Source organism: Lissotriton helveticus, chromosome 5_1 (genome assembly GCF_964261635.1).
Source record: "Lissotriton helveticus chromosome 5_1, aLisHel1.1, whole genome shotgun sequence".
NCBI lineage: Eukaryota > Metazoa > Chordata > Amphibia > Caudata > Salamandridae > Lissotriton > Lissotriton helveticus.
In genome coordinates, this window is record NC_136065.1 from 1780551874 (window position 1) to 1780573932 (window position 22059).

The 22059-nt window shown below is 43.4% G+C and overlaps 1 protein-coding gene across 2 annotated transcripts in view; it reads right to left on the reverse strand.

Moving 5' to 3' along the window:
- Nucleotides 1-22059, reverse strand: part of ACE (angiotensin I converting enzyme) — a 236673-nt gene that overhangs the window by 92472 nt on the left and 122142 nt on the right. For both annotated transcript variants that reach the window (XM_078645075.1, XM_078645076.1), the window contains exons 5-8: nucleotides 15233-15424; nucleotides 14627-14724; nucleotides 10712-10884; nucleotides 7273-7496 (exon numbers count right to left, since the gene is read on the reverse strand). In XM_078645075.1, the coding sequence (XP_078501201.1) occupies nucleotides 7273-7496; nucleotides 10712-10884; nucleotides 14627-14724; nucleotides 15233-15424 (687 nt within the window). The remainder of the gene's footprint in view (nucleotides 1-7272; nucleotides 7497-10711; nucleotides 10885-14626; nucleotides 14725-15232; nucleotides 15425-22059) is intronic.

Below are 22059 nucleotides of genomic sequence, written 5' to 3' on the forward strand. Positions count from 1 at the left end.
TGCTTAAAGAGACGTACTGCATTCCTCATTTCATTTGTACTGGTCCTTTCTGCATCAAATGATTGCAAGTAAGTAATCCATTGTAAGCCTTCCGCTGAGATCAGGAGAATGGATCTGGTTCACCTACCCTAACATGCACCTTAATATGTGCAGAGGGTCAAGATTGTAGATAGTGGCTCCTTGAAGAAGGGCAACTACATCACCTAATACCAAGTCAACAGAACACAGGAACACACTGTTCAACCCACATCAAACTCAACCAACACACCTCCAAATGCCAGACAGATAGCACCTCTACCACACTACAATACAGTCTGAGAAATCAAGACACTAAAAGGGTCCCGAATAAGAAGCTCACTGAACCCATCAGTACTGAACACACCATGAACTATACCAACACAAGACAACCATGCACCAATGACTGCACCTATGTGGCACAAGTGATGCCTCCTTTACCTACCCGCATATCTAAACACAGAACAGAAAACATACTTTACAACAATACCTCATGATACCGCAGGTATCATTCACAGGTGCTAAAGTCATGCGGATTACCTCCCAGACACAAACACATAGATGCACATAACGCATTCCTTGCAGGCAAAAATTACACAGCCCTAGAAGCCCCACAATAAAGTAATCAGCAATCAGTGAGAAATCTGAGTCTCACTTTTACAATGGAGTCTAGTTCTCAGTGGGATATCGGAGTCAAGTTCTTAGAGTGAGTCTAGCTCTCAGTGTGATATTTGAGTCTAGTTCTTAGAGTGAGTCTAGCTCTTAGTGTGATATGTGTATCTAGTTCTTGGAGTGAGTCTAGCTGTCAGTGTGATATGTGTATCTAGTTCTTGGAGTGAGTCTAGCTGTCAGTGTGATATGTGTATCTAGCTCTAAGAGTGAGTCTAGCTCTCAGTGTGATATCTGAGTCTAGTTCTTAGAGTGAGCCTAGCTCTCAGTGCGATATGTGTATCTAGTTCCTAGTAAGTCTAGCTCTCAGTGTGATATCTGAGTCTAGTTCTTAGAGGGAGTCTAGCTCTCAGTGTGATATTTGAGTCTAGTTTTTAGAGTGAGTCTAGCTCTCAGTGTGATATTTGAGTCTAGTTCTTTAGAGTGAGTCTAGCTCTCAGTGTGATATCTGAGTCTAGTTCTTAGAGTGAGTCTAGCTCTCAGTGAGATATTTGAGTCTAGTTCTTTAGAGTGAGTCTAGCTCTCAGTGTGATATCTGAGTCTAGTTCTTAGAGTGAGTCTAGCTCTCAGTGTGATATTTGAGTCTAGTTCTTAGAGTGAGTCTAGCTCTCAGTGAGATATCTGAGTCTAGTTCTTAGAGTGAGTCTAGCTCTCAGTGTGATATTTGAGTCTAGTTCTTAGAGTGAGTCTAGCTCTCAGTGTGATATCTGAGTCTAGTTCTTAGAGGGAGTCTAGCTCTCAGTGTGATATTTGAGTCTAGTTCTTGGAATGAGTCTAGTTCTCAGTATGATATCTGAGTCTAGTTCTTAGAGGGAGTCTAGCTCTCAGTGTGATATTTGAGTCTAGTTCTTAGAGTGAGTCTAGCTCTCAGTGTGATATTTGAGTCTAGTTCTTAGAGTGAGTCTAGCTCTCAGTGTGATATCTGAGTCTAGTTCTTAGAGGGAGCCTAGCTCTCAGTGTGATATTTGAATCTAGTTCTTGGAGTGAGTTTAGTTCTCAGTGTGATATCTGAGTCTAGTTCTTAGAGGGAGTCTAGCTCTCAGTGTGATATTTGAGTCTAGTTCTTAGAGTGAGTCTAGCTCTCAGTGTGATATCGGAGTCTAGTTCTTAGAGTGAGTCTAGCTCTCAGTGTGATATCTGAGTCTAGTTATTAGAGTGAGTCTAGCTCTCAGTGTGATATGTGTATCTAGTTCTTAGAGTGAGTCTAGTTCTCAGTGTGATATCTGAGTCTAGTTCCCAGAGGGAGTCTAGCTCTCAGTGTGATATTTGAATGTAGTTCTTAGAGTGAGTCTAGCTCTCAGTGTGATATCTGAGTCTAGTTCTTAGAGGCAGTCTAGCTCTCAGTGTGACATTTGAGTCTAGTTCCTAGAGTGAGTCTAGCTCTCAGTGTGATATCTGTATCTAGTTCTTAGTGAGTCTAGCTCTCAGTGTGATATCTGAGTCTAGTTCCTGGATTGAGTCTAGCTCTCTGTGTGATATGTGTATCTAGTTCTTAGAGTGAGTCTAGTTCTCAGTGTGATATCTGAGTCTAGTTCTTATAGGGAGTCTAGCTCTCAGTGTGATATTTGAGTCTAGTTCTTAGAGTGAATCTAGCTCATAGTGTGATATCTGAGTCTAGTTCTTAGAGTGAGTCTAGCTCTCTGTGTGATATCTGAGTCTAGTTCTTAGAGTGAGTCTAGCTCTCAGTGTGATATGTGTATCTAGTTCTTAGAGTGAGTCTAGTTCTCAGTGTGATATCTGAGTCTAGTTCTTAGAGGGAGTCTCAGTGTGATATTTGAATCTAGTTCTGTGAGTCTAGCTCTCAGTGTGATATCTGAGTCTAGTTCTTAGAGGGAGTCTAGCTCTCAGTGTGATGTTTGAGTCTAGTTCTTGGATTGAGTCTAGCTCTCAGTGTGATATGTGTATCTAGTTTTTAGAGTGAATCTAGTTCTCAGTGTGATATCTGAGTCTAGTTCTTAGAGGGAGTCTAGCTCTCAGTGTGATATTTGAGTCTAGTTCTTAGAGTGAGTCTAGCTCTCAGTGTGATATCTGAGTCTAGTTCTTGGAGTGAGTCTAGCTCTCAGTGTGATATGTGTATCTAGTTCTTAGAGTGAGTCTAGTTCTCAGTGTGATATCTGAGTCTAGTTCTTAGAGGGAGTCTAGCTCTCAGTGTGATATTTGAATGTAGTTCTTAGAGGCAGTCTAGCTCTCAGTGTGACATTTGAGTCTAGTTCCTAGAGTGAGTCTAGCTCTCAGTGTGATATGTGTATCAAGTTCTTAGTGAGTCTAGCTCTCAGTGTGATATCTGAGTCTAGTTCCTGGATTGAGTCTAGCTCTCGGTGTGATATGTGTTTCTAGTTCTTAGAGTGAGTCTAGTTCTCAGTGTGATATCTGAGTCTAGTTCTTATAGGGAGTCTAGCTCTCAGTGTGATATTTGAGTCTAGTTCTTAGAGTGAATCTAGCTCTCAGTGTGATATCTGAGTCTAGTTCTTAGAGTGAGTCTAGCTCTCAGTGTTATATCTGAGTCTAGTTCTTAGAGTGAGTCTAGCTCTCAGTGTGATATGTGTATCTAGTTCTTAGAGTGAGTCTAGTTCTCAGTGTGATATCTGAGTCTAGTTCTTAGAGGGAGTCTCAGTGTGATATTTGAATCTAGTTCTGTGAGTCTAGCTCTCAGTGTGATATCTGAGTCTAGTTCTTAGAGGGAGTCTAGCTCTCAGTGTGATATTTGAGTCTAGTTCTTGGATTGAGTCTAGCTCTCAGTGTGATATGTGTATCTAGTTCCTAGAGTGAATCTAGTTCTCAGTGTGATATCTGAGTCTAGTTCTTAGAGGGAGTCTAGCTCTCAGTGTGATATTTGAGTCTAGTTCTTAGAGTGAGTCTAGCTCTCAGTGTGATATCTGAGTCTAGTTCTTGGAGTGAGTCTAGCTCTCAGTGTGATATGTGTATCTAGTTCTTAGAGTGAGTCTAGTTCTCAGTGTGATATCTGAGTCTAGTTCTTAGAGGGAGTCTAGCTCTCAGTGTGATATTTGAGTCTAGTTCTTAGAGTGAGTCTAGCTCTCAGTGTGATATTTGAGTCTAGTTCTTAGAGTGAGTCTAGCTCTCAGTGTGATATCTGAGTCTAGTTCTTAGAGGGAGCCTAGCTCTCAGTGTGATATTTGAATCTAGTTCTTGGAGTGAGTCTAGTTCTCAGTGTGATATCTGAGTCTAGTTCTTAGAGGGAGTCTAGCTCTCAGTGTGATATTTGAGTCTAGTTCTTAGAGTGAGTCTAGCTCTCAGTGTGATATCGGAGTCTAGTTCTTAGAGTGAGTCTAGCTCTCAGTGTGATATCTGAGTCTAGTTATTAGAGTGAGTCTAGCTCTCAGTGTGATATGTGTATCTAGTTCTTAGAGTGAGTCTAGTTCTCAGTGTGATATCTGAGTCTAGTTCTTAGAGGCAGTCTAGCTCTCAGTGTGACATTTGAGTCTAGTTCCTAGAGTGAGTCTAGCTCTCAGTGTGATATGTGTATCTAGTTCTTAGTGAGTCTAGCTCTCAGTGTGATATCTGAGTCTAGTTCCTGGATTGAGTCTAGCTCTCGGTGTGATATTTGAATGTAGTTCTTAGAGTGAGTCTAGCTCTCAGTGTGATATCTGAGTCTAGTTCTTAGAGGCAGTCTAGCTCTCAGTGTGACATTTGAGTCTAGTTCCTAGAGTGAGTCTAGCTCTCAGTGTGATATGTGTATCTAGTTCTTAGTGAGTCTAGCTCTCAGTGTGATATCTGAGTCTAGTTCCTGGATTGAGTCTAGCTCTCGGTGTGATATGTGTATCTAGTTCTTAGAGTGAGTCTAGTTCTCAGTGTGATATCTGAGTCTAGTTCTTATAGGGAGTCTAGCTCTCAGTGTGATATTTGAGTCTAGTTCTTAGAGTGAATCTAGCTCTCAGTGTGATACCTGAGTCTAGTTCTTAGAGTGAGTCTAGCTCTCAGTGTGATATCTGAGTCTAGTTCTTAGAGTGAGTCTAGCTCTCAGTGTGATATGTGTATCTAGTTCTTAGAGTGAGTCTAGTTCTCAGTGTGATATCTGAGTCTAGTTCTTAGAGGGAGTCTCAGTGTGATATTTGAATCTAGTTCTGTGAGTCTAGCTCTCAGTGTGATATCTGAGTCTAGTTCTTAGAGGGAGTCTAGCTCTCAGTGTGATATTTGAGTCTAGTTCTTGGATTGAGTCTAGCTCTCAGTGTGATATGTGTATCTAGCTCTAAGAGTGAGTCTAGCTCTCAGTGTGATATTTGAGTCTAGTTCTTAGAGTGAGTCTAGCTCTCAGTGTGATATGTGTATCTAGATCTCAGCGTGGGATAGGGGTCGACCCCTTGTTGGGGCTCTACAGTCCATTCCTTAGTGTTAATCTGTAGTTCAGTCTTTCGTTTGAGATGAGAGATGTGAGATCATTGCACTGTTGTCAGTGCGATACAGGAGACGATTCATGAGAGTGAAGTTAGAGTCTAGCTGCCAATTGAGATTGTCAATTTGAAGACTGGAGTTCAGTCATCAACTGGGGTCTATCTGAGTCTAGTTCTTAGAGTGAATCTAGATCTCAGTGTGATATCTGAGTCTAGTTCTTAGAGTGAGTCTAGCTCTCAGTATGATATCTGAGTCTAGTTCTGAGAGCGAGTGTAGATATCAGTGTGATAACTGAGTCTAGTGCTTAGGGTAAGCCTAGATCACTGTGTGATATCTGAGTCTAGTTCTTAGAGAGAGTCTAAATCTCAGTGTGATAACTGAGTCTAGTTCTTAGGGTGAGTCTAGATCTCTGTGTGATAACTGAGTCTAGTTCTTAGGGTGAGTCTAGATCTCAGTGTAATAACTGAGTCTAGTTCTTAGGGTGAATCTAGATCTCAGTGTGATATCTGAGTCTAGTTCTTAGAGAGTGTAGATCTCAGTGTGATAGCTGAGTCTACTTCTTAGAGGGAGTCTAGATCTCAGTGTGATATCTGACTCTAGTTCTTAGAGTGAGTCTACCTCTCACTGTGATATCTGAATTTAGTTCTTAGAGTGAGTCTAGCTCTCAGTGTGATATTTGAGTCTAGTTCTTAGAGTGAGTCTAGCTCTCAGTGTGATATGTGTATCTAGTTATATGTGAGTCTAGCTCTCACTGTGATATCTGAGTCTAGTTCTTGGATTGAGTCTAGCTCTCCGTGTGATATGTGTATCTAGTTCTTAGAGTGAATCTAGTTCTCAGTGTGATATCTGAGTCTAGTTCTTGGAGTGAGTCTAACTCTCAGTGTGATATTTGAGTCTAGTTCTTAGAATGAGTCTAGCTCTCAGTGTGATATTTGAGTATAGTTCTTAGAGGGAGTCTAACTCTCAGTGTGATATTTGAGTCTAGTTCTTAGAGTGAGTCTAGTTCTCAGTTTGATACCTGAGTCTAGTTCTTGGAGTGAGTCTAACTCTCCGTGTGATATTTGAATCTAGTTCTTAGAGTGAGTCTAGATCTCAGTGTGATATCTGAGTCTAGTTCTTGGAGTGAGTCTAACTCTCAGTGTGATATTTGAGTCTAGTTCTTAGAGTGAGTCTAGCTCTCAGTGTGATATTTGAGTATAGTTCTTAGAGGGAGTCTAACTCTCAGTGTGATATTTGAGTCTAGTTCTTAGAGTGAGTCTAGTTCTCAGTTTGATACCTGAGTCTAGTTCTTGGAGTGAGTCTAACTCTCAGTGTGATATTTGAGTCTAGTTCTTAGAGTGAGTCTAGCTCTCAGTGTGATATTTGAGTCTAGTTCTTAGAGGGAGTCTAACTCTCAGTGTGATATTTGAGTCTAGTTCTTAGAGGGAGTCTAACTCTCAGTGTGATATTTGAGTGTAGTTCTTAGAGTGAGTCTAGCTCTCAGTGTGATATTTGAGTCTAGTTCTTAGAGGGAGTCTAACTCTCAGTGTGATATTTGAGTCTAGTTCTTAGAGGGAGTCTAGCTCTCAGTGTGATATCTGAGTCTAGTTCTTAGAGGGAGTCTAGCTCTCAGTGTGATATGTGTATCTAGTTCTTAGCATGGGATGGGGGTCGACCCCTTGTTGGGGGATTACAGTTCATTCCTTAGTGTTAATCTGTAGCTCAGTCTTTCGTTTGAGATGAGAGATGTGAGGCCATTGCACTGTTGTCAGTGCGATACAGGAGACTATTCATGAGAGTGAAGTTAGAGTCTAGCTGTCAATTTGAGATTGTCAGTTTGAAGACTGGAGTTCAGTCATCAGCTGGGGTCCACTCCTAACAGTAACATCATAGTCCATGCATAAATATGACAGTAGAGTCAAATAATATGAATTAGATCTCACTCCTCAGTGTGAAATCACAGTCCAGTCCCCAGTGTGACTCTGGTGATGTTGGTTGAAGCAAATTAGCTAACCTCTTTGGAGTAATATGACAAAGAGGTTAACAAATCGAAATGTTTGTGTGCCCTCCTCTAATCTCTCTCTGATCAAACTCCCTTGAGATACAGCCTCCGCCGGGGACTTTCATGATTCCTTGAGCTCTATTGTGCTCTAGTACACTGCGCTAGTAAGGCAGGCCGCAGTCTGAGGTTAGCCATCACAGAGTTATCAGAAGAGCTCTCCCCGATTCGCGCAACATGATCCAGCCAGGAGAACTTACCATTGTCATTGGTGACACTCTCCAGGAGGCCGATTTTATGCAGATGCCCTGGGGTGGACACCGACAGCGACATCACATCCCCGATGGCCTCATGAAAGCCCGGGTTGGCCCCACTGCGGAAGGTCACGGGCTGGTCCTGGTACTGCAGGTAGTACTCTATGTGGCCCATCTCGTGGTGGACGGTGAAGAGCTGCTCCATGGTGACCGTGGTGCACTGCTTTATTCTGGAAGAAGAAGGAACATACCATCAGGCGGCCGCCTTCCTCATCTCCTCTTAAAAGTGTACAACTGACAAAAGAAAGCCTTTCCACCATCCAAACACTAATCCATCCTCTCCCCTTGAGAGACCACTCTCTTCATTATCATTTGGTGAGGTAAGGCATCCCTTGTTTTGTCAGACCTGGGTATCGCATCATCTGGTCCTCGGGCCCACCTCCATTTCAGACACCTCTGTGTATTATTAGCTTACCAAGGAACTCCAACAGTTCACTGGCCCCTCTGTTTTTTTTCATTTGACCAATGAAGTGCACCCACTGTGTTAACATCTTTGCACTAAAATATGGGAAAATTATTTGCCGATTGTTGTGGCCTGTCTGTTATCGTATGACCACAAAAGCTCTGTTGGTTCATAGACCTTTGTATTATTGTCTACCCTTGGAAGTCTCCTCTCAATTTGCTCATTACTCAGTGTTATCATCTGGTCCAGGAGATCCCCTACCTTAATCAGAGACCTCTGTGTTTTGTTCTACCAGTGTTTGTTTTTGTAAAAAGAGAGGTGCTTGGGTAAAACTGTAGATGAGACATCTTTTTAATCTTTGTCTCTTGAGTGGCTGAAAAGAATGGCTCTGTTTCTCACCTCTAGGCCATTGGCGGCACCGGTACATGTAGTGTTAAAGACAAAAGCAAATACATTGCCCCTCTTCCATTTGTCTCCATGGAGTGGTGCAGACTTTATGGATACTATGGTGTTAGAGCGCTCAATGTTCCATAAACTGGTGTTTTACATACCTAAAAATATGTAAATGCTCGATGGATTCCAGGTGGCGTGTGTGATGGGCCACAACCCTTCCTTCCTGGTAGCTACCTACTTAAAGCGAAGCAAGGAAGGAGATAGAGATCAGCCACAGATTTTGTGGCCTACCCTTGCTAGTTCCTGAGGTAAACCCCAGGAATTCCTAGGGCTACAAGGCTCCGGAACCTTGATTATCCCGGGTCTGATCTTAAGGCAGAATTCCTCGGGGTTAGAGGGTCTCCTCTGTAGCTTGGTTGTGGCAAATAATTCCCAGAATAAAGTCACAATCTTGACAGCTGTGATTCTTCACACTATCATATTTCCAGCCCCAAACAACAGCAACAACAATGGAGTAGTTCAAAGAATGGCAAATACTCATAAGCAAGACCTAACTACAATGTCACTTATGGAAAGGATAAACCTATCTTAGGTGTGAGGGGAAGCAAGCTCGATAGCATGCGCCTGGTCACGTCTGTTGGGGTTGAAGGGAGGATACGCCACAAAACTATTTCTTTAACCCTTCACCAGTATAGAGGATTGTGGTAATTATGTCACACAAATGTCCCTGGCATGGTTCCCCTGTCGAACTGACCCTCTACTATAGCAGAATCAATGGGCAATGACCTTCCTCGCACTTACTGTGCTCTGATTCATGTGCCCCCTTGCCTCCTCAATGATTTGAAATGGCTCTGTTTGTAAGACAGCCAGTGGCAGTGTCTCATCCAGTTGTTTTCTTGTTCTTAATAATGGCAGTGGCTGCCTCCTATCTAAGAAGAAACAGGTGCTGCAGTGATGTCCCTGGTAAATGGGAGAATGCAAGTCCTTTGGGCGCCGTGGCCAACGCCAGTGCCTTACAGGGAATGGCCGCTGTGTCAGCACTCCTCCATTGTTGTTGCCTGGTTCAGACACTCTTGAGAAGTGCAGGCTTCAACCCATAATTATTCTAGACCTGTGCGATAATGGTGCATTGAAGCGCTCGAAACAGTGGTTTTATGTTTTTGATGTTCTTGGGGCAAATATTATTTTTTTTGTTTCTGCACTAGGCACAGTTGTTGAGTAAAATACTGATGCCAGGCAAAACTAAACACCAGCTGCCCATTTAAACTACCAAACTCAACAACACTGAGGTCCTCATTTATGAGAAGTGACGCATCGCTGCGTGAAAGCAGCGATGCGTCACTTCTCAGTGCGCCCTCCTTGCGACATGATTGATGCGTCATGTTTACTATATGACGCATCATGTCGCAAGGAGTTACAGATACATCAGTATTTCTGACGTGTCTGTATGGCAAAAGTGATGCATTGCTGGAGTGTGCCACAAAAGTGATGCAACTCCAGCAATGTGTCCTGGCCTGCGTCCGTCTTACGCCTGCTGGGTGGCAGGCATAAGATATTGACTTCTCTGACCCTTTCTTGCGTCAGAACGACCTCCTGCATACATTATACCTGGCGCAGGTATAATGTGGCGCAGGGGTTTACAAAGTGACGCATCTACCTAGATGCCTAGATGCGTCACTTTGTAAATATGGTGCAACAAGGCACATTTTTTACGCCGCTGGTGCGTCACAAAAAATGACGCACCAGCGGCGTAAAAGTGACGCATGGCCTCATAAATAGGGCCCTGAGTTTCTAAATGTGACTTTGCCTGCGATTGCTCCCTCGTCCATAAAGTTCCCTCGGTCTGGCTCCCACCACGATGGTACCATTCCCGATGACTTGCGGCCTGACGTATACTAAGGCAGCACCCGGGATCAGCGCCATTCTAGGTCCATGACCCTCGTCCTAAGATTGGCAAGGAGAAGTAGAGAGGAAACCCGAAGACTGATCGCCAATCCGAGTGGTCCCTCCCTGCAATCAGGCGTTCCCTCATAACAGGCATGGGACTGAGGTCCTGGACAAAAACATGGCATTGAAGTCTTTCCAAAGAAGTGTCTGAGGTACATGCTAGAGACCTTCACCGCAAACCTCTTCTTTACAGCTTGACATGCAGAAAAGAGACCATCGAAATGACTTCTACCAGCCTTCTCCAATAAGTGACTGGTTCCCCATATACCAAAAGCTGCAACTAAAGTAATTAAGCACCGCCCTGTAGATTATTGATTGTATTATCCGTGCTTTTCTTTTATGATTTTTACACTAAAACCTTTATAAATGGAAGTACCATCAAACCATTTTAAAGGTGTAATACTGAGTGACATTTACCATTAAAGCTTCAAACCCCAGGCTCTGCTTTGTGGTGCTCAGAGCAGGAGCTTTGAGGGGCTGTGTCCTAGGACATCACTTGAGACGGCTGAAGGCAGGTACTTTCCCAAGTTCTCTGACTTTCAGGAAATTGCATTTTAAAGTTCTTTCACGTTAAGACCCCCTTGTTTCCCAAGTCCCTCACTTCCTGCGTGGATCTCCTGTGTTTGCCTCCTACTGCTTCACCTGAAATCCTTGCGGTTGTAGAAGTCCCAGGCGGAGGCATGGCACACAACTTCGCGTCCATCTTTCGGCTTTTCCAGCATTGACTTTTCCCAGAACTCTGGCGGCATCTTCAGAAGGCCCAGTGAGGTGAAGAACTCGTCTGAGACGTTGAACATGTATCTAGCATCCCAGTTCTGCAGAACACAGAGAAAGGCACACACTGATTAGAGGACAAGGAGGGCAGGGATTCCTGGACCCAGCTTAGAACAGGAAGAATAGCAAACTCATTGGTGAACAGCAGAGAACGTTTATGGCAGATTCACATAGGAGACTATTACACGATTCCTATGAAATGTCCTTTAGGGAAGTAGATTGGCCTGCTATGACAGTAATAGGCAGCTGCGGCCGCTGCAGGTAAGAGCGGTGTGGCCAGGTGAGGGAGAATTTCTAGAGACGATCACAAGGGAAAATTAAATGAATAATTAATTGTCCCTTGTGGTCATCTCTTGAAAAAAATACTCACCTGGCCGCACCGCTCTAACCTGCAGCGGCCACGGCTGGTAATAGGACAAAGGGGCTTGAAAGTAGCTACTAGAACATCCATAGGGCACCTGCCAATTAGACCAACATTTTATAAAAAAATGTATATAAAAATATTGTATTGGATGCCGGATAAGATTTTGTCTTTTTCATCAAAAACCCATAAGGTGACTATGTACGAGTTCTTGGAAGTCTTTGTCCAGATGTCAACTAGTTACTACTCAATTTCTGATCTTTGTCTGCTGATTGGTGAAAGGAGAATGAGGAGGGCCTGATGTGGAAGAATGAATGGAAGGATGATGGCAGGAAAAAGCTAGTTGGAGGGATTCAAAAGGCATGGAGGGCACAGGGAGGGAGGAAGTTAGAGGAAAAGTTTCAAAGAATGGGAAAGGTAGAGGACAAGCAGCAGAAAGAGAATGCAGGATCTAAAGAGGGAAAGTAGAATTGTGAGGAGAGATTGAAGGGTGATAAGGAAAGCAGTTGGAAGGCTCGAGTAGGGAGCCTGCCTGACAAAGGGTACAGAGTTTGATTTTGGGGGCTAGAAAGAAGAACTAGCAGGCAGATGAATGGGACAGTCGATGTTGTCCCTACAGCACAAAAAGCAATAGGGACGCGCACTTAGTCAGGATGTTGAAGTGAAAGCAATGGGCCCCTCGAGGAATAATACCTGGCCTCTAGATGGAAGACACAGGCAAAGAGATCACACCCAGGAGGATGAGATTCGGTGAGGGTCGGCGATGTCCACGGCCAGTGCTTAATTTGAGCCAGTGGTTTCCAGTGCCCAGCACCTGCACTTAATTAATTTTCAACACCAGGGCATGTGGCAGTCTGCCACAAGGTGGCACTGTCCGGCTAATTTAGAAAGGACCACATCAACAGTTAATTATTAATTCAATGTGCATTTAAAATTACTATTAGATGCTGCCCAAGCCATTCTTATAGCTGTGGGGGCCTGTAATAGTCCGAATTGTCATACTTGTAGGAGTGTGATGGTTAGTAGTTATGTTGTTAGTATCAGTGGCAGCATGGCAGGGGCAATGTGTGGGGCAAGCTGTAGTGGCCTCCTATTGAGAGCCATGGCACTTATTGTTTTACAAATTAAGCACAAGGCCACACTGAAAAGGGCTGCAACAAACAAGCTCTACTATTCCATATTGCTCTCCTTGTCTTCTGACACTATTAGCAGCATTACTTCAGTTTCCCATATTCTTATTTTTTTTCTCATGAATTATTCTTGCTTTGCTATTTTTCACAGCACAGCAATGAGTTCAACCCTGGTTCAATGTGTTGCTTGGTTTGCTTTGTTTCTGCCCATTCTCTGTCTACCCCAGAGCCCCTCCCTTCATTATCTCCAGACTCCTCGCTGATCCTTCCAGCTCATATCTTTCCTTCCCTGCCGCACTTCCCATTTATCCACTAACATCATGTGCATGTCTAAGAGGCTCTCAAAAATCTCGTCCATTTAGTAGCTAGAAGTTGGCAATTCATCCTATTCGTTCCTCATATTTTGCAGATCCATATTTTTCCCTTTCACTCTTTGCTTAGGTTTCCAAAATACACGTTCTTCGTCTTTTCTGCTATATTCCTGTTTTACTTTACTTTTACGTGCTTCGCTAGTTTATTTTTTTTGCACATGCACTTTTATGGTATGAATTTTAGGAGTTACCACTTCTTCAATTTTTGATTTTTCTTTAAAGATTTCCTGATTATAAACTTATATTTCCATGTTATTTCTTTATCATGTTCCTGCCCCGTTCTTGGTTCTCTGCTTCCATTTTTTAGTTTTACTGTTTACAGTTTACTCCTGTGCTACTAACTTTTGTTTTCCTGTTTCATTTTCCTGATATCTTATGACTCTTTTCCCGTGTCTCTCTTACTTCTCTTCTTCAATCTTACTATATAAATACTTTCTTCCCATCTGCATGACATTTTCTCATTATCTTACTGTTTCCTTCCTATTGTTTTCAATGTCTCTTCTGAGTATTTTGCAGTCTCTTTAAAATGTTCTCATCTCTTCATACTATTTTTCCTTTTATTTTACAGATCACTTCCTAATGTTTTTCTGCTTCCTTCTTACTATCATCTTCTTTTCTCTGACTTTATGTCATTTCTTTTCTACATTTCATAGTGTTCTTGTGCCCTTCTTACATTGTCTCTCTTACACTTTTCGTGCTCCCTTTTTGCTATTTCTCTATCTCCCTATTTATGTCTTGCTGTTTTACCATTTCCTGTTTTCTTTTTAATATTTTTTCAATTTTTGATGTAGTCTTACTGTATGTCTCTCGTGTCTTACCATTTTTCTGCTATTCCAATTACCATTTTATATTTCCGCTCCACTTTGCCATTTTCTGGTTTCTATTTTCTTGCTTTAGCTTGCTATTTTCCTGTCGGTTTTCTATTCTTACAATTTTCCTACAATTTTCCACCTCTTCCTTATTAATTTCCACCTGCCTTCTTACTGCTTTCCTGTTTCTTTCCTATTGATTTTCTGCTTCTTTCTATGTATCTGTTTTCCATTTACTAGTATTTTCAATAATCTAGTTAACCACTTTTCTCCTTTCGCTTTAAAACTTTCTCTGTTTAGTCCTTTTCCAGCTTCTCTCTTACAATACTGATAACTGCAGCTTGCTGTTTCTCTGGTTTTCTCTTGCTATTTTCTTATCTCATTTAGGCCCATATTCACTAAGATCTTGCAATAGTGGATACACCTCTCTTTTGGTGCAGCCATGACACAAAATGTTTTCTGTGATTTACAAAACCATGCCAATCAGATGTGTGTGATTTTGTGCTGGAGTTATCCCAAAAAGTAATGCAAGCTGGCACACAGCGCGGCCTTCCATTACTCTGTGTCAGGGAGGTGTTCGATGGGTGGAGCATGGGCGTTCCCATGCATTAACCCATGGATTTTGATGTAATCCCACATTTAAAGAGATGAGTAAACCTGGAAATGTGCCAAAATGCTGTGCCTCCCTGAACTAGGCATAACAAGGAAAATGGCCTTATTTCACCTCATTGCACCCTTTTTCCATGAATGCTGCATTCTGCAGCACACATAGAAAGTGATAAATGCCTTAAAGGATTATTTCTGTGCAGGGCAGAGGGACAGTTACCAGCACATGAATCACTAGTGAAAGAAGCAGAAGAAATGTGACATGACAGGACAATTAAAAAATGCAGCATGACAAGTCAGGGGACTTCTGGTGCTATCTAGGTTACCTATGGGTACAGGAGATATGAGTGGTTTTGGTGGTGGTGGTAGGAAGCGAGGAAAGCAAAGATAAAACAAATCAAGAGCCTGCTTGAGAGGGGGACGATTTGGTGCTTGATGGTAACAGTGTGATGAGTAGTTGTTATTAAGAGGGCACCTAATAGCAGGAAGGTATACTGTTGCTGTACCTGCGCCACCATGGCGGCGGTGACATCCACGTTGGTTTTATCAGGAAATGGCACCATCATGTCGTAGATATTGTTCCACTGCTGGGCCCACATGTTACCTGCGGGGGAGCAGAGCAGGGGTCACAAAGATGGAAACAAAAGAATATGAAGCTGCTGAGGACCCCTCTGCCACCTTCAGCACTGCTTATTGCACCACAAGCCCATCAATTACACAGGCAACACAGCTTCAAGCCCTACGTGTGAGGGTATCTAACTATGCTATTTATAGACTATTTATCACACATATGTGGGCTTGAGAGCTTCATTAAACACTAAGGCAGCATACCAGTCATTACAGAAATCAGGCTGAAACGTTCGCTGTTAAAGTAAAATACATTGGGAAATGTGCATACAACCCACCGCCCACTGCTATTCAGGTTGTATTTACGAAAAATGTCTAGCTACATGTTAGTGATACATATTATAAACTTTTCAACCAGGTCAGGGTCATTAACTAGTTTTACTTTAGCTCAAGAAGTAAATCTTGTGCAGTGAGATACATGTGGTGCCTTCTAGGCACTATAGCACAGGCTTTGAACTGCATCAACCTCCCAAGTGGCTCCTTACCAAAAAGATGAGCAGGAATAGGGCCTTTGAGGTTGATGTATTTGGCGCCATACCGCTCGTACAGCTTGCGGCGGACAAAGGCATGAAGGTTCAAGTAGAGGGGCTCCAGCTGGTGATAGAGCGCCTCAAGGTCGTCCTCGAACGTAGGTGAGGCATACCAAGATCGCCAGTAAGCACCAGTATCCCTAAAGCCTGGGAGGGGGCAAAAAATACAATGTAAGTTAATCATGACCTCAACTCATCGTCATTATGTCACAAAACCAAGCATTAATGCAAGATCAATACATGATTGACCACTGTCATGTCCTCAATACCTAATCATGCTCTTATGCTTTAGTGCTAGGTTTGGTGTGAAAAGAACACCCAAAATAAAAGAATAAGTAAATAAATAAATAAAAGTCCTCATCGACACAGGGAGCCTGATACACAAAAGTAAACTTAAGGTTTGGTGTAAGTTTACGATTGTTTGTTATTCACAAAGGTATTTTACTAGTAGTATTGTTACGACTGCGGAGTCCCCGCACATGATAAAATAGGACAGTCCTATCTTTTTATGTGCAGAGGCTCTGCAGTTGTAAAGATGCAGCTAGTAAAATACCTTTGTAACTAAGAAAGCGTATGTTCACCTTTGTGAGCCAGGCCCAATATCTACACGTCAACCACATTTCATCAATGCATCATCAACATATTGACTCTTAATCTGCGCTTAAATGTATCATTAACATCTTGTCAAGACAGTGCCAACACATTAGTAGCATATTAGCTGGCGATCGTCAAAGCACGGGGCACGCCATCGACACCTTGTTATAATTGTGTAGCTCTTTTATTTCACACAATATGACATACGTCAAATGATTAGTGACAAACACGTCACTGACTAATTTTTTTTTCTCTTAGTTTTATATAGCGCAAACTTGACTCGAAGCAAGCAGGTACCAGAGCGCTTTACACAAGAACCAGTTTCATTCCACAAGGACACATTCATTTTTGCACAGGGAGATTAAGGGCCAGATGTACGACCCTTTAACATTCGCAAAATTGGTCGCAAAATGAATTGCGCATGCTAAAATGGCCGTTTACCATGTACAAAAGCCACTTGCAATTGCCTAAATAAAAGAGCGACTCAATACCGACACGCAAAAATTGCTCATGCAATTTGCGACTACCAAATAGTGTATCGCAATTTGTGAGTCGCTAAATAGCATATACATAACAATCGCAAATTGCGAAAACATGCAAAAATACAAAATTGCGCATGCCATTTACCACTAAACAGCAACAGATGGTAATCAGGTACAACCTATAAAAAGACACCCAGAATGCATCACAAACCTTTCCACAATGGCTGCCCTGTATTGGCTAGCAAGGAGGAGGCGGACAATGGCGGCATGGCAGAGGAGAAGATGACAGGAGAGGATATTCAGAGTCAGGCTGACATTGTTGGATAAGACTGAAGAGGAGATCTATGATCAGTACAGGCTAAGTAGCAGGGTCATACTAAAGCTCATTGACATCTTGAAGCCACAACTTGAGAGTAGTACCATGCGCAGCAATGCTATTCCCACACATCTGCAGGTTTTGTGCTCCCTCCACCTCTTAGCCACTTGTAGTTACCCGGTTGTCATAGCAGTGGCTGGTGGTGTATCTCAAAGTGCGCTATCACGTTTCTTCCATCACTTCCTAGACGCAATGCTACAACACATATACATGCCCCATGAGAATCAGGAATTAGACCAGAATATATTGGATTTCTACAGGTTAGCTAGATTCCCACAGGTGATAGGGTGCAAGATGGGACACATGTCCCCATATGTCCAACATCCCATATAGAATATATTTTTTGTAATAGAAAAAGTACACATTCCCTCAATATTCAAGTGGTGTGTAATGCAAAGAACAATATAACAGATATTGTAGTTAAATACCCAGGAAGCACCCATGATGCATTCATTTTCCGGCACAGTGGCCTACATCAAATGTTAGAAAGAGGTGACTTTGATGATGAATTCCTCCTAGGTAATTTTATCACCTGTTCCCAAACTTATGTTAATGTTATAGCATGTCTGTTAGTATTCAACATTAACATCATATTTCTCACAACAGGTGACAGTGCGTATGCGCTGCATCCGTGGATCTTCACACCGTACCTGTCGCCCACCAACATCCATGAAAGGAGGTACAACACTGCACACAGGCGCACCAGAATAGTTATTGAGCGTACTTTTGGAGTACTCAAATCGCCCTTTAGATGCCTACATGAGAGTGGGAGAGCTCTGCAGTATGCGACAGAGACAGTCTGTACAGTCGCGGCAACATGTGCCATGGCCTGCAGGGGTGGACTGCCCATGGATGTGTCTGACACTGATTCTGAGGATGTTGGACCGGGACCACCTGCCCAACAACTAAGGGATGGCAGCGCTGCCGCAGAGGGGAGAAGGCGCAGGGGTCAGATTTAAACAACTATGTCTGAAAGGTACTTACACACAAGCTATTCACTGAGCTGTACAAAAGACATGAAACATTGTGAATGCAAATGGGAGTTTAATTTTCACACATAGTTCAAGTTCAAGTTCAGAATTTGTATAGCGCACTACTCACCCAGAGGGTCTCAAGGCGCTTGTAAAGTAGGACGACATGTCCACAGTAACCTTATGAAAATAACACCTCTAGTAAAATAAACGGGTTGTGTCACCAATAGAAACTAACTCTAATGTTAATGTAGGAGCTTTGGGTAACAGTGAAATTTAATTTTCTGCCCCTGCGCGTGGCCTTGCCAGAGATGCCAATAGCCATCCCTAGGTTGTGGCTGCTGCTCCTGCGCAACATAGGTTCCACTGTGGCTGACATGCTGCTCCTGCTTGACAACTCAATATCAGTGCCACCAAGTCCAACATCCCGAAGTAACTGATTTGTCTGCAGTGTCTCAACTGCGCGGTGATTTTCTCCAAACCACGAGCCACATCACGGTTGTAGTGCCCTATTTCTACTTGTAGGCCAAGTGTGCGCTGACTCTACCTATTGGTGGCATGTACCAGCCTGTTTATTGCCCTTGTGAGACTATCCATTTTATGTCCCCTTGTGCGCTCAATGCGCCTCTGGTTCTCTCTGTCTGCAGCAAACTCCTTGGTCAAGTCTGCCACGGTGCTGGTGAGGGCATCCAGTTTAGCCTCTATTCTGGACTGGTTTTGTGCCAGTTTTGTTGTCACCATGCAGAAGCTCGGTGTCAGTCTCAGATTTCTTTGTTTTTAAACTTGTTATGCAGGTGCTGGATCTGCAGCATTTCTCTGTGAAGGGATTTTACATTGGCTGACTAAATGGGCCGGTTGTGGAGATTCCTTGGGACCGATGCTATGACTGTTGGGTTCTTGGTGCACAATGTACACGAGGGGACCGAGGACCTGGTGGTGTGTTGTCATGCTTCGCTGCTGAGGTGGCAGTTGGTGTTGACAAGGGAGTGCTTGCAGCCCCCGTGGATGGGATGTCAGTGGGCCTATCCCCACTCATATTCCCAGCATCCTGCCCTTCCTCGGTTTTCTCAGGCTCCTGGCTACTCGATATGTCCCCATCGCTGTCCTCTGCTTCAAATTGTGTGTTTATGTAACAAAATATATGACAGATGATATTAAAAGATGTGTTTCACTGTATCAGTGTTATGACTCTGTTAATCAGCTCAAGTCATTCCCTCACTACACTCATTTTGACACAGACTACATCTCCCATGATGCAACACTTGGGTTGTTTGTTGTTTGTACATGGATATATGCTTGTGTTTGATTAGTATGCATGCACAGTACAAGCTCTAGTTGGTATACACACGTCACATGCACATTTTACACTTGCCAGGAGTTATGTTTGACTGGGATGTATCCAGGGTCTCAAAGCCTGCTACAGGTGCCCTCTCCAGCGTGGCATCCACCATTGCTTCTGCTGGTGTCGGGTCTGCTGATGTGGATGGTCCATTTCCTGTCTGTTTTGCAGCTTCAAGGCGCTCTGCCATCCTCTCTTTTGCCCTGGAGCGTAGGTGATACCATCTTTTCTTTATATCATTGATGGTGTGGTGTGCTACTCCCAGGGCATTAATCCTTCTCTGTGTGCTGCGCTAGATCCTCTTTTTCTCTGTTTCAGTCAGACGGTGGGATGTTCTGCCAAACAATTCCTTGTGCTGATTGCAGCATTCTTCTATTAATATATCAAGTTCTTTTTCTGCAAACTTTAGCTTGCGCAGTCTCTGCTTGGTTCCCTTGTTGGTATCCTTGCTAGTCTTCTCTGCTCTCTAAGCAGTGTCTGACTATGCTGCTGCACCAGTACATGTGCTTGTTTTTGATCAGGAGTTGCTTTAGGCACCACTTCTTGTTTGGGGGGTCCTTCAACCCAAACAGGTAGTGTTACACTTTTTTTATTGAAATGTAGGTATTTATGCTTTATTGAGATTTTCACATTCATTCGCAAATTGCTCACGCAAAAACGAGGTTTATATGGCTCTCGCTATTTGCGATATGATTGCGAGTCGCTATTTGTGCTTATCGCAAATAGCGTTGCGAGTCAATAGCAAGTTGCAATTTGCATGGTGGAGGTGTTGGTAGGTAGCGTTTTGTGACTTGCTAATTGCAAGTCCCAATTTTTCTCTAATCGCGAGTCGCAAATTTTGGTGGTCGTACATCTGCCCCTAAGTGATTTGCCCAGAATCACAGATGTTAAGCGTCACTGCCGAGACTTGAACCCGGCTAATCCTCAAAGCACATCAAAAACACATCATCAAAACATATCTTGTCTCTATAGACAGACCCTCCAGAATTTCGCAATTTTGTGATTTGCAAAAGTAATCGCGAAATCTGCAGTTTTGTAAAAAGGCCGAGATTTTTACAAAACTGCCCGCTAAATTTGTGGAATGCAGGCATTTTTTTTTTACGAGGCTGTGAAAACACAACAGATATTTTGTTAGGTGTGTATCACACCTCTGGTGGCAGTGAACTCATGCCGACCTCTGAACTTTTATCTCGAAGAAGCTGCAGCAGCCATCTCTCAGCGCATCAAAGGGGGCGCTTCAAAATGACTTGTCTGTCCGAAATGAATATTTTTTGCACCAAAAACTAAATCCTGAGAGAAGTCCTGCTCTCGCTTGAAATGTAATACAACTGAAACAGATTTCTCACAGTGAGCAAGAGCGATACGTGCACCAGATGCCATCCCAAATAAGCAAACCACACAAATGTATGGCCTAACATGAGTTCAAGGGAAAGGAAAGTTCATTTTGAGAAGTATCCTGGGGCACAGCAGGTTTGCTTTCGCTCCCCCTGTTACATTTCTTCACCTGCTGTCAGAGTATAGATTAACATAAGCTATGAATGGGAGGTTTTTTCAGATTCCGAAAAGTCAGGCCTTGGCTGGCGGCAAGTCTGCACTTAGACTGCTTAGGAATTAAAAACAAGCATTTGCAATGCAATAGGTCTCGCATTAGGAAATTTTGAGCTATTGGTTTTGTAAATGGCCATTTTTTTATTTATGTGTTGGTTTTGAAATAGCTAAATTAATAGCTTTGTCATTTACAATGCCAATAGTTATAACTTTCGCAAATGTGACACCTATAACCTGGGGTTGCGCTGAGTGATGCTGTGGTGGTGCTGAGTGATGCTGTGGTGGTGATGAGTGGTGCTGTGGTGGTGCGGAGTGGTGCTGTGGTGGTGCTGTGGTGGTGCTGAGTGGTGCTGTGGTGGTGCTGAGTGATGCTGTGGTGGTGCTGAGTAGTGCTGTGGTGGTGCTGAGTGCTGCGTTGCTTCTACGAGACCTAAAAAGGAGGCAAGGGCAACACAGCAGGTGTATGAAGGTCTAGTGACACCTTGGTAGTCAGGGGGCGCATAGGGGTTAATAGTACTGTCGTCAGGCCTTGAGTTGTACTCGAGAGAGCAAACTATGGTCTAGGCAGTATTACCACTGTTATGTTTGGTCCATTTGGAAAAGAATGCAGGCTGCGCAGTTTCCAAGTGCTTAAACTACCGGTATTTCCTCGAAAGTGTGTTCTAGTACTGGGTGTTCTGGGGGGGAGGTGGATGAGGCGCTATACAGTGTGCAAAGACTGCGCGTTATGCAGAGGGCCGTGGGGGCGGGTGATATGAAGGACACACTGGGAGGCTGATACAGTCCTGTGGGTGGGGGACGTTTTATGCACTTTTATACAGCGTGGACTTTACTTATTTTTTTTTTTTATTTTGGAATTTTATAAAGCGCTAGTTACGCTCACCGGCGTGTCCCTGCGCTGAGTTGCTAAAAATGAGAAGAGTGAGGGGGTGGAACTAGGGTAGTGCTAGGCGGAACAGGTATGTTTTGAGGGCTCTGCGGAACATAGTCTCGGAGGGTTCGAGACGAAGTTCAATCGGCAGTGAGTTCCAGTGCTTGGCTGCAAGAAAACGGAACGATCTTCCACCCATCCGGGCTCTGCGTATTTTAGGAACCTTGACAAGGCCAGTATCCGAAGATCTAAGCGTTCGTTCAGGTCTATAAGGGGTAATAAGACCGTTGAGAGGGATAGGTGCCCTGCCTCCTAAAATCCGGTGGCACACACATAGGGCTTTAAATTTGATCCTTTGAGAGATTGGTAGCCAGTGGAGAGATTTTAAGGCTGCTTTGGAGGAAGTGCGTCTCGGAAGCCTTAACACCAGCCTGGCCGCTGCATTCTGCAGCACCTGGAGACGATTGATGTTACTAACTGTACTACCCAGATACAGCAGATTTGCATAATCTGGTCTCGAGGTGACCAAGGCGTGTACGAGGGTCTGTCTGTCTCCAACAGGGAGCATATCAAGGACCTTACGTAGGGTTTTAAGTACTCC